The 13,403-nt window shown below is 41.3% G+C and overlaps 1 protein-coding gene across 1 annotated transcript; it reads right to left on the bottom strand.

Annotated features, from left to right (window-relative positions):
* Positions 1-5,994: 5,994 nt before the first annotated feature.
* Positions 5,995-7,029, bottom strand: LOC310939765 (uncharacterized protein; the record flags this gene model as incomplete). Its single annotated transcript, XM_083904604.1, has 2 exons — positions 5,995-6,247; positions 6,452-7,029. The coding sequence occupies 2 exons, from the start codon at positions 7,027-7,029 to the stop codon at positions 5,995-5,997; spliced, it is 831 nt and encodes a 276-aa protein (XP_083760730.1).
* Between the last annotated feature and the right edge of the window lie 6,374 nt (positions 7,030-13,403).

Genomic DNA, 13,403 nt, shown 5'->3' with positions numbered 1-13,403 from the left:
GTGTAAGTGTTTACTGGATCTGGTTTGAGCCACTCCTAAATTGAAATGGGTGGCACCACTTTCACTATTAACTGTGCAGAGTTTAGTAATCGCTAAATATTTACACATACCTGGTGGTGCAAGTCTACCTGATCCAGCTGTCAGCAGAACGAAACACTTTAACTGTAATTACTATGTCAAATTGGTGCAACCCCACCCAGAACCAGTTTCTTGCTGATCGATTAAACAATAAAGACTCTTGAACCTTTCGCCTTGCCTCCGATCTCATGCATTTGGGTCCAAACAGTGTAATCGCCTTCTTAAACCTGTATTTACCTTTCCTGCATGTCTCACAGCACTTAGTAAAAATTTGAACATGAACACCTCCGCCTCCCTCAAAGTCAACGGCAGCGGCTATGTGCATGCACGAGTCATTAGCAGCGTGGACACAGAGTGCGAAGGTTCTCCGCTCTGCTCTGACTGTAGGCTTGGACTGCGGAGGTTACTGTGCTTTGGGAGGTGATCCCGCCAACACACGCTGCTTGTTGAGCTCAGCAACTGTGTGATTGAGTGATACGTGCTTTCACGTTAGCAACGCTGCTCTGTCAGAGATGCGCGCGACTCGCAAGCTGCGATAGCGATCGGTGAGTTGTGCGACAGGTAGCTCGGCGAACTCGGTCCGATTATTTTAATTGGTCATACTTTTATCACAATAATATGAGAATTAAATAATGATGAGTTTCAAAACCTGGTGGGTTTATCTTAGGTTTTAGAGTGCAATACGCTTATTAGGAACAATTTAAAGGGACACTGTGTAGTATTTATGGATTTATATAACCCAAAATCCACTTTTTTATACATATTATGTGCTCCTGCATTGTCTAGTCGCTGTATAATTTTTTTGTTTCATTTTCGTAGTTTTTCAAAAAGTCATATAAAATAACATGGTCGCGGGCCGCGGTTGCATAGCCACTGTTAGCAGCGAGACGCCATGTTTCTACCGGAGGCTGTAAGGACAAACGCGAGAGAACAAATCAAGCGTCGCTTAACTTGTAGCGGAAGTCCCGCCTCCACTCTCTCCGCTTCGTCTGCTACGGCCGCGGTAGCTCGCCCTCTCCCTCGCCTCACGAACCTCATCTGCTGACACGGAGAAAGACGACGAGGACGACATTTGACCAGCTGCGGATACCGTAGCGCTCAGGGAAGGGAGGGGGTGAGCAGAGTAGCATTTCTTTGTTGTAAATTTCAGCCTCTCCTCTAGATGGCACTATAAACTACTTACTTCACCTTTAAGTGAAACTGGAATGTGGGGGAGAAGGATTTGTGGTCCCTGCAAACCTGGTTCACTTCTTATTCAGCTCACATGCAGCCCATTTGGAAAGAGATTACATTTTGATCAAGAGGGGTGGTTTGTGTCAACCGTCCTCCCGATCACTGATCCTGTAGACAGTTCTTTTAATTATGACTTCTTGGTTTGGGTTATGGTTCACCAGAAATCTGACATATTTACACTTTTGATCAAGATGGAAATCAATAGAGCCGTAGAGCTGTAGCGCTCAGGGAAGGGAGGGGGTGAGCAGAGGAGCAGTTCTTTGTTGTAAATTTCAGCCTCTCCTCTAGATGTCACTATAAACTACTTACTTCACCTTTAAGATTACAAAAGAAGAGTGTAAAAATGCAAGAAAGGTAAGTATAGCTTTAACACATATTCACACTGAAGGAGCTAAGATAGCAAAAACACTCAAACCAATTTAGTGGCTACGTTAGTGGTCAATTACTAATCTATTCACCTTTCAATTGTTACAGCCCTATAATCTGAGGTACTTCCACTCAGGCATCAAACATTGGAAAATGTCAATCAAATTCTTCAGTCATTCTTAGGAAATAAGTCGGGATATCTTTTTCTCTTATCACAAAGATAATTTTTGTCTTACTTTGTTGTTGTTGTTTTAATTATTAGTTACATTGTGTGATAGTAGTAGACACTTGAGAACATTGCGTGCGTTCACAGCTAATTGCAGACAGTGAACATTTGTGTTGCTGTAAGAGCTGGTGTCTCGTCTGTAAATATCTGACAATTTGTCGCGTGTGCGCATGCTTGTGTGTGATGCAGTTTGCACGGCGTGCTTTGCAGTCAGATGAAGGATACACCTCACCTAATCCCGACATATCCACCAGGATCCCTCTGTATTTCTCAGTATAGTGGTGGTTAGATCTCAAGTCGCCAGGTGATTTATCCGATTATTTGGTGGCTTGGTTACACTGAGACTTGAGGGCAGACCTGTGAGCTCTTATAATGGGTGCGATTCACATGGTTGGTCACCATGGAAATTAGCTTCTGTAAACGCTGCATGTGTCACATACACAAAAGCCACCTATTAACACACCCATGTTCACACACACGCCCACGCTGCCGTAACCCAAGAGACATCACAGCATTGATATGAGCTCAGAACAATCTCGGATTTGACCCCATCGTCAGAATTTTAAAGCCCACCATTCAAGATCTGCAAGACTATACTCAGGTGTGGCCAGTGTGATCCTCTATGCTATGCTGTTGTATAATGGGGCAACAGGCTGAGGGTCGCTGATGCATACAGACTCAACAAACTGATCCAGCAGGGGCCAACGGTGTATAGGGACGATTTGGGCGATGTCCTACCAACTAGGGATAGAGTTTTTTTTTTCCATAGCAATTCCAAAGATCCTTAGTACTAATATTCCTTTCAGTCGTCTCTGCCAGCAAAGGTAGTTTTTTTATCAGTGTTCAATGGTCCTGCCCCTTTTGAAGCGATTTGATTGACGTGGAGAATCGCCCAAAAATTCTCCCCTTGACTCTAATGTTAAAAAAAGTATTTTTTCGGAAAACATACCCTCCAATGCATTTTTAAAGCTCACATAGAGTGGTCCAGTTGCACATATATGTTAGTTATGGAGGTCTACTTCAAAAACCTCCTAGTCGCTGTAAACAAGCCGATAGAAATCCTCTTTTCTGACGCTGAGCTGAGCTGTGATTTTTCAGACATAAATCTCACCCCCAGAAGACAGAGTGTGTTGTGATTGGTCAGCCAGCGTAGAGGCTTCCCAACTGTCTTGTGATTGGCCAATACCCGGAAGTGACATATTCAGCACACCCGCTCTCAGAAGCACAGCTCCCCCCTCTGGAACGGTGGATGCACTGCTACTCATTATCAAAACATTGTTTTAACAATGTTTAAAAATAGCTTCTTCACGACTCCCCGCCGCAGTCTCTTTTACGACTTTGACCCGGAGTCAGAAGACACTGTCGCTCGTGAAACACCTCCACAACGGACGTTATTCTTCTTCTGCAGTTCAATGTACGCAATTGGATGTACCCGGACTAGTGCCCAGACCAGGAGGATCTGCTGTTCAGGAGAACCGCTGTTTACGTAACCGGACGGGGTTTTTTCAGAGATCTCGCTGAGCCTGAGATTACAATAAAACACAGTGTTCTCAGCAATGGCTGAACTGTTTGTTTAGAACCTTCAGGGCTTCTTAAACAAGGTAATGACGCAGATACTGGTTCACTTCTTATTCAGCTCACATGCAGCCCATTTGGAAAGAGATTGCATTTTGATCAGGAGGGGTGGTTTGTGTCAACTGTCCTCCCGATCACTGATCCTGTAGACAGTTGTTTTAATTATGACTTCTTGGTTTGGGTTATGGTTTACCAGAAATCTGACATATTTACACTTTTGATAAAGCTGGAAATGAATAGAAAAATGGTGGAAGTGTGAGGAGAAAAAAATGTTTCACAGCAGACAATTAATTTGAGACTTAAAACGAACTCAGGACTGCAAGAACATTCAAATGATTGAAAGCCTGTGAACACTGAGATGAGAACAAGCCACAACAAAGATGTTAGTTTACAGAACGGGCAGAAATAAAGTTTATTTATGTTGCTATTTCTGGACAATTAGACAGCTCTGTACATGTCAAAATGGTTTAGTAAAAATTATTTTCCTCTGATCTTGATGCATGAGCACATCGTAATCAGATTACATGCGTTTACATCAATTTTAACAAGATATTTCCAATGTGTGAGTGAATAAATTCTGCTCATGTACAGTACAGTTATTGTAGATTAAATTCTACATAATGTGAATTGAAAAGACTGTTACACCAAACATGGTGGTGTATGACATGGGTTTCTCCCAGAAACCCATAATCTGCTTCACAAACCAGGTCACCCTGTGTCTCGGTCTTGTTGCTGCAGTTGAGGTTCATGACTCTTATCTTATTTGTGACTGATAGATTTGGTGTGGAAGCTTCGGAGAGGAGGATATTTCAAATGTGTTCATTGATCTTCTGGGGGTTTTTGTTCAGAAAAGGAGGATTTTTTGGATTTTCTGGAGTTTTTTGTTCGGAAATGGAGGATTTTAACCTAAAAGACAGAACTATATCAATCTATTTGTTTTAGTGCTGTAGTGAGAGAAGCCAAAGCCACATTTGAAGGAATCGCATTTGAGCCGTTTGGTGAAACTTGGTGCATGGAACAAAGGGCATTTATACTTTATTTTGGGCCAAAGTCACTGATCAATTTAAAGTTTTTTTATCAGATTCTACTGAGCTGAGTTATGACTCTGTCACGTGCTGAGACGCTGTTTCAACTCACACCTCACAATACAGTGAAGGAAGTCTAATTTCTGGATCAAAACTGTGTCACTGAATTAGAGAAGTATATTATATTTTAGATTTATAAACAAAACTGCCTTTTCATTGAATGAAGTTACTCAATTTAAAACCACAAGACATAGTTTTTATTATTGTGTGAATGAGGCTCATTATTCCCAAATACACACATTTTTGGCATGAATTATTTTATTAAATGCTAAAAAATATAATATAATATATTATTGTGGTAAAAGATTATCCTCTGATCTCTCCAAGGAGCCATCTCTTAAACTTACTTTATTTGTTGATACCACAGCTCCACCTCCTGGATTCTTCAGGTTCTTAAGATTCTCGAAGGCTAGAGAATATTTCTGTCTCTTGGGTAAAATCAGAATTTAGGACTTTAGACAAAGTCACACAATTACACTGCATCTCCTGTAAGACATGAACAGCACTGTCAAATGGTGAGGAAAAATTAGTAGACATGTTCGCAAGCCGTTATATACACTTAAACTGATGTTGATTTTATATGGAGAGTTAAGAGGCTGAAAAATGTATCCGTCTCCACTGTCACCGAGATCATGCCTGTTCTGTGTATAGAGCATGCTCACAGCTCAACATTGACTCAGTACCTCATAAAGACTATTCAAATAACAATGAGAGCAGGTTATTTAAACTCAACCATTATCTGCACAATTAAACAAAACTATCATTCAAAAAAGGAATTTATTTAAGTTTAACATGGTGATAAGTTACATAAAAATATAAAATGTATTATACATTAAAACATTTCTGAGCCTTAAAACACAACATAAAACTGGTTATATTGACATAGTCTTTTTTTTCTCCCTTCCTATTTGTAACAGTCTTTAATGTTTGACATTTTTAGCTTTTTTTTTTGTAAATTTGTGAACATTTGAAAAGACCCGAACTATCCTGTAATGTGGGTATACTAGTTCTTCACAGTGTGTCGTGACAGCTATTTCTAGGTCCGTTCATTTTAACACGTCTGTCAGACTGCAGCACAATTCCTGTTTCCTGACAAAACTGACTGATGTAAATGACTGCTGCGTTTCAGGACTCAGAATTAAAACAGAACAAACATTCAGTCCTTTTGTTTAAAGTGCTGCAGCGACAGCGCCACCTGCTGGCAGGTCTATAAAACACAAATGCTGATGGGCCTCAGTCTGGGTGCAAAGTGACAGGAACATCATTAGTCTCTGTTTCCTTGACATGACCTACAGATCGGCCTGTTACCACTACCTGAAATCTGAGATGCTGCTAATCAGCAGTCGAGTTGAATCGTTTGACTATTTCGAACACAGCTGCTGTGTTGATGCAGCAGGGGGGATTGATTTAGCAGTCAAATGTCACGCTCAGTTATTCTGGGTCACTATCCATTTTGAAGGTGAGCAGAAAGATGACAATGCCAGTCAGGAGCAGCATCATCATCACGACGGATGTCAGCAGTACGGCTCGGCACGCCGGTTGGCCCGTCAGTCTAAAGAGAGCACCCCCCATGCCGCCTGCCCCACTGGGGCCCTCGACAGGTGGGCTGGGTAGCCCAACATGCAGAGAAGGGTTTGCAGACGTCTGCATCCGCTGACCCCAATGCTGGTGACTTCCAGATGACCTGAAGACAATTGAAGAATCCCATCAAACCCGTGAATGAATAACAAATAAATACATCAACTCAGAAGTGAGAAAATGTGTTCTGACACTGATCTTGTGGGCAGATATATCTGATCAGAAATAGAGATGTAATTTACAGTGTTTCAACCAGCTCTGATTGGATTGGTTGGGGGAAGCAGTGATTATATTTTTATTTATTGCTGACCTTTTGACTTCCAGCTTCCCTTTTTTGCGGAGGAAGCGGATGCTGTAGACCCTCTGCATGGCAGCCGGCAGGTATGACAGGACATCCGAGTCAGTGGGTAGCCTGGGCAGACCCAGGATGGGCAGCGGGGTGAGGCCGCGGCACAGTGGGCACTGGATGTTGCTGGGCTCGGCCGACTTGACGTTGATGCGTGCCAGGCACTCCAGACAAAACGTGTGCTTGCAGTGAAGCATCTTGGGACAGCGGAAGACGTTATTGAATTCACTGAAGCAGATGGCGCATTCCAGGTCTGGGCAGGTGTCCTCCAAGAACTGAGGTGGGAGGGGAGATTGTTGGAGGTCTGGTGACGGGATGATTACAGAGATATGGGAGGAAGTCGGGGTGGTGGTGGTGGGAGCAAGGTGATGGCTTGAAGGAGAGGAGGTATGACCCGTCAGGATTACTGGAGGACACGGTGAACTGGAGAAGGATGGATTATGGGTATCACTGTCGAGGCCGAGGTCTGAACAGGGAAGCGAAGCAGCATCATCATCATCGCATGGATGAGAGTTCTGGTCTGTGTCTCCATCAGGATTCATACCGAGAGAGGGTGGGAAGTAGGAAGGAGATGAAGTGATGCTTCAAAAATGGAGGGTGCTGCACCTTCAGTGGTGAAGATTGATCAGGATGAAATGATGATGAAACTCCTCCTACAGCCTCACATGCTGTCCAAACTCACTCTGCAGAAGGAGATACATTATTAAAACTCCAAGGGAACATAGTAATTCAGTCTACCAGGGTTCAAATCAACTTGACGTGATAGTGATAAGCATTTTTGAAGTGTGTGTAGATGAGGGAACATGTGACTGCGTTCTATGCTTGTTCTCTGCCCACAAGCAGCAGTGTGCCAGGCAGGCTTGAGCTAAAGTGACTGTTGCCAATGACTAAAGAAGAAAAACAGTGCAACATATTTATGTATGCAACGTTTGTGAGCTTTTGCAACACCGGTGCGGGTGGGGGGAAGAAAGGTTAGTACTGAGCAACTGGGTTTTTTAAGCAGTACAATTCATCTCTAAAACTTTTTGTGGGTCTTTTCAGTCCTACTCCAACCTGTTTTGTATGTCTTGCTCTCCTCAAGAAACAAGAAACCCATTGTGAAAATCAGACATATTGCATCAAATTGCACAGTATTTGTTCAATGGTTTCACCATTAACTTCAAGGTTCTATGTTTCTTCTACCAAACAAGATGGCAGCAGTTTGTGTCACAACGTTTCCTTTTGGACTGGATTAACAGCAGTTACAGTTTTTCCTTACCCTGGTCGAGGGTCTAAGGACAGAGGATGTCACCAACCCTGTGAAAGCTCCGTGAGACAAACTGTATTTTGTAATTGTGGGCTATATAAATAAATTTGATTTTGACAAAAGCAGTGAAGAAAATAATAATATATATCGATGAGCTTTTTCTTGTGTCTAAAATCTGTTTTCAGCAAAAAAAAACACTGTCATAATAGAGTAGATGTCATAATAAAAGCAATCTTAAAGGTGCATTATGTAATAAATCTAAATCAACTGGCCATAAAATCCTCCTTATATGTCACAGAGACTCAGGAATAATGTTCATATAACAAACTGAACTCACCAACAACAGTACAGCAAGAATTTTTGAATTAAAAATATATTTTGCAGACTGCAAATCATGTTTATGTTTTGAAATCATGTTTTGGCATGTGGCGCCACCTACCGCCATCTACCAATCAGTGCAGTCAGTAGAGTCTCAGATGCCAAGTAACCACTGGTTGCCAGTTACGTCAGAAAACGAAACCTAAAAGACCTCAGTATTTAGAATTTGAATGTAGTAACCGTTTTTTGCCAAAGGCACCTTTAAATTCATATGTTCATACTTAAAAAAGATTTTTAAAAACAAACTCTAAGACCAAGTATACTTATGGATTTACGTGGTTGAACTGATCATTAGTCCTGTTCCTTGGTGTTGTCACATAAAGCTGCAGTTTTATTTGTCCCACGTGGGATAAATAGAGAACACATATCTTTAAGTGTCCACATACGTATGTCTCAAACAAATTATTAATCTAATATTTCATCATATATCATTGTATGAAGTAAGTAAAGTATCTTGGGGAAATGTTCATCATATCTAACCTAATCTAAACATTTTACAAGAGTTGAAAAACATGCTCTTGTCCCCCTGCACTAAGGCAAGTGCTCGTTTACTTTAAAGGGATTAAATGTTCAAGAGGCTGAAAACACCGTGAGAACCCGTGTATAGATATTAATGGCATCTAGGGGTGAATACTTTTTGCCTCCAAACATGTCAGTACAATACAGCAGTTGCCATGGAAGAGGACATTCTCTGGTGGATACAAAAGGCTCATTCCAAGGTAATGAAAATACAACTGTTCTTAAATTTAAAAAAAAAAAGGTAATAAAACACCCCAACAAGTAAAAATGTTGCACAAGACATTGAATGTTAACCATTTTAAGGATGATCAAAACTAAAAAAAAACAGATGGGTATGTCATTAAAATACAAAACCTGGGCATCATTCCTGCTCAGCATCGCATTTCTTTTTAATTAAAAGTTTGCGTACATGTTATGATAACAGGGTCTTGCATCTGACGGACACATATTTGCATTCACATTTTATTTATAAAACGACAAAATGGAAACGACATGCAAAACAACATGGCCTCCTGTTTCTCTGTGCAACTGTGTGCGTCACTGACATTTCCCAGTCTGACCAATGTAACCGACACTGCACGCACACATGCAAATTGTCAACAGATCAATACATTACAGTCTGTATGCTGTAATGTGCAAAGCAGCTTCACCCAGAACTTTGCAGTCAACATCAACAGCAAGTTGTGATACAATTAGTGAAATGGGATTTAATATAGTTGAAGAGCTTTCCACAGATCAAACACCACTACTGCCACTACAATTACAGAAAACCTAAATAAAGTAATTTTCCTTGATGCACGGGGAGCTCACCTAGGGATTTAGGTTTGACACAAGATGTTAGCAAAGTTTGGGTTTCTTGTGCAAATTCTATCTTACAGGCATGATCAGCTGAACATCACCAACAGCAGCTGTGGGAGTTGTGTCAGTACTCCCTAATATTTCTATCAAATCTGTCCACCACCAGAAGAAAAAACATTTTAAGCCCTTGAATATGAAATCATATTAAATGTCATTAATCTAGGCTACCGTTTCCCTGAAAAATAGGTTTCTAAACCAGTTTTAATAAAATAATATGAACTTCTCCTAAATTAAGCAGCATTCTCTTCAGTGACATTACATTACAACAGGCAAACACAAGACAGGAACCTGTATAATGCTTATTTCATCGTCTCTGCGTAGCATTAATGTAAAATATCCAAGCGGAATTAAAGTTATGTCCCTCTTGATGTGGAATATGTCTGAAATTAGCTGGTCGCAAAGTGAGTTTGCTCGTGTCATAAACAATACGTGTAAAAATGCAAATTCTGCGCAAACAAGAGCACATGTTCTTCTTACCATTGAAAACGGTAATTGCTTGAGACTTCACTCTGCGCCATCATCATCATCGACATCAACATCCCGGAGCTTAGGTTTACTTGTGGTCCTCCTCTCCCTCAATAAGTCAGTATTTGAGTGAATAAAAACCAGGAAACGGTTCAGTCAAATCACCTGCTGACCTGAAAGACATGTATGCAGATCAACACACCTGAACACACTGGTGCTGATTAGGTGAGAGCCAGGTGAGAAGAACTGTTTCCTAAAGTTCATGCAGCAGCAGGAATGGGAACATTAACGTCTCTCAAGTCATTGTCCATACAGTGCTTTATTCTATGTTTAATGCTAAATTTAACTTGTGTTTTAATCTGAAATGTATAACTGCAGCTGTGTTTATTTGTACCTGTTCACTGTATTATCCACTGCCTTTGTATAATTGCATTTATTGTATTCAGAATATTTGATTATATTCTAAAGCCTGAAAGCTTGAAGTCTTAGATGCATCAGGTCCCCATTTTCTGTGGCAATGTATGTAAAAAAATATAATGAAAAATAAAATAAGAGGACATACTCAGCGAATAAGGTATATTAGCATGTAAAATGGATAATCTAAACAACAATAATGAATATGTGCTGAATAAGTTAAATTGTGCAAAGTCATGCAGGGTATGTATCGTCCCTGTTAAATAAACATTGAAATTAAAAATTTAAAATAATAATATATATATATATTTAAATAAATAAATAAATCAACATGGTTTGCAAGCTTGGTCATACATGTATAATTTGTTCATTCATTTTTCAAAATAAAACAAGAAATTTAAAAAAAAAAACTAGAAAAAAACTAGAAAAAAAACAACTTGTTTTCTCAATATTTCTTTACAAAATCCAAATGAAAAAAAGGCAGATAACGACTTGTTTTTCCAATTTTGGGCTGAAATGGAAAATGGAAACATTTTATTCTCCGGCCCTAATACGCCATCGTAAAAAGATGCCCAATCATGCCAGAATAATCCTCCAGTCCAGCCATACTTCTTCTTTCTTCATTTGTTTTGTTTTGCAGGCCCTCTGATAGCGTTCTAGTAAAGGTCACTTCCGGGTCAGGCAACTTGAAACGTGAATTGAGATAAAATAGTCCTTTTCCATTTTGTTTTTGTAAACAAATATTTATAAAACATTTATTTATTTATTTCTGGTTTTATTTTGAAATGATACACTGATTTCAGACATCCGTGTATGTTTTGACCGTACGTTTTTTTCATTTAAACTAATGAACGAGAAACAGAAATACCATGTTTTTTTGGGGGTTTTTTTGTACAGTACACCGACATCCACATTTGCCACAACACACATGGATATTAAATATAAAATTATATTTGGAGCTACACACCTAGGGTTGCCAAATCCCAATACATTCCAAAATATTAGTCTGAACTTGCCTCAGCAGGCCCAGGTTGGGATTTCATGCTCAAATCTAAGTTAATGGACACAGTTTTCTTGGGTTCAGTGAAAAAAACGTTTGACTGATTTACTTACATATCGTCTTGTTCTTCTTTGCCAAGATTTGCCATCTATGATTGATTTGTGTTCTGAATACAACCCTGAACTGTAGGTCAAACTGCCAAACTGGTATGAACACCAACATGTTACCACTCCTTTGGTGCCTGCGGGAGAAAGGCAAGGCAAGGCAAGTTTATTTGTATAGCGCCATTCCTACACAAGTCAAATCATTGTGCTTTTCAGGCAAGGAAATACATTTGAAATTAAAACACAATCAATTAGAAAATCAATTATAGAAATTAAAACAATTTAAAACATTAATCAATTTAAAATCAAGCAGAAATTAATAAAACACTAGAATGCAATTTGAGGGGTCTGGATGCATCATAACCAACAAGCAGCTCTGACATGTATTTAGGCCCAAGACCATTCAGTGACTTGTAGAATTTTTTTAAATTAATTAAATAGATCACATGGACTCAACTTGACGTGTGAGTGTAGAGTCAGTGAACCTACTTGTTATTTTCCAGGTTATTTGGTTAAAATCAATTAAATTAAACTCCTCCAGTCAAGTGGCATCGTGACAACTGCACCACCAGGTGAGTCCAGTCCAGCTTTATTTGTAACTCCCTATCCACAAGTTATAATACTATAAAGTGTTTTTGTTTCTTTTGTCATGCATGAGACATGGCTTTTGGCCACCAGTGTGTGACTATCACCCTCTGGTGGTTGCAGAGGATTACTGCAGTAAGAAGCTTCAGATATTGTCTGTTTTCACTCAACATCCAACAAAGTGAAATGAAAAGAATATGTTCACATATCCAGGACTAAAGGAAACATCCAAAGCCATCTTCAGTGTTGAACAAGAACATGTGAGGCTCCTAATCAATAGTTTTGAACTTTGTGAGTTTGATGAGCGGAGTCTGAATCAATAGATCCTTTTTGTAATCTCTGGGACTTACCCACACCAAGGGCTGGTCAGCCTCTGTCTGTAAATCTATCTGCTTTGGGGGCTAGCCCTGGGGAGGGGGGTTGTGCCTCCTGGCCTCCTACCTGGCCTCCTACCCGGCCTCCTACCCGGCCTCCTAACTAGCCTCCTACCTGGCCCTCCTACCTAGCCTCCTAACTGGCCTCCTACCTGGCCTCCTACCCGGCCTCCTAACTAGCCTCCTACCTGGCCCTCCTACCTAGCCTCCTAACTGGCCTCTTACCTGGCCTTCTACCTGGCCTCTTACCTGGCCTCCTACCTGGCCTTCCACCTGGCCTCCTACCTGGCCTCTTACCTGGCCTTCTACCTGGCCTCTTACCTGGCCTCTTACCTGGCCTTCTACCTGGCCTCTTACCTGTCCTTCTACCTGGCCTTCTACCTGGCCTCTTACCTGGCCTCTTACCTGGCCTCTTACCTGTCCTTCTACCTGGCCTTCTACCTGGCCTCTTACCTGGCCTTCTACCTGGCCTCTTACCTGGCCTTCCACCTGGCCTCTTACCTGGCCTCCTACCTGGCCTTCCACCTGGCCTCCTACCTGGCCTCTTACCTGGCCTTCTACCTGGCCTCTTACCTGTCCTTCTACCTGGCCTTCTACCTGGCCTCTTACCTGGCCTCTTACCTGGCCTCTTACCTGTCCTTCTACCTGGCCTTCTACCTGGCCTCTTACCTGGCCTCTTACCTGGCCTTCTACCTGGCCTCTTACCTGTCCTTCTACCTGGCCTCCTACATGGCCTCTTACCTGGCCTTCTACCTGGCCTTCTACCTGGCCTCCTACCTGGCCTCTTACCTGGCCTCCTACCTGGCCTCTTACCTGGCCTCTTACCTGGCCTTCTACCTGGCCTCTTATCTGGCCTTCTACCTGGCCCTCTATGGGAGTTGTAGCATGTGATTCCATGTCTCACCTGCTCTATGGACACTCTACACACTCTAATAGGGCCTCGACCTGATGTTGATGTGAACCCATTGAATTC

This window comes from Microchirus variegatus (assembly GCF_963457635.1).
Source record: "Microchirus variegatus genome assembly, chromosome: 18".
NCBI lineage: Eukaryota > Metazoa > Chordata > Actinopteri > Pleuronectiformes > Soleidae > Microchirus > Microchirus variegatus.
Note: the sequence above shows the minus strand (reverse complement) of the source record. Positions and strands in the feature narration are given on the sequence as shown.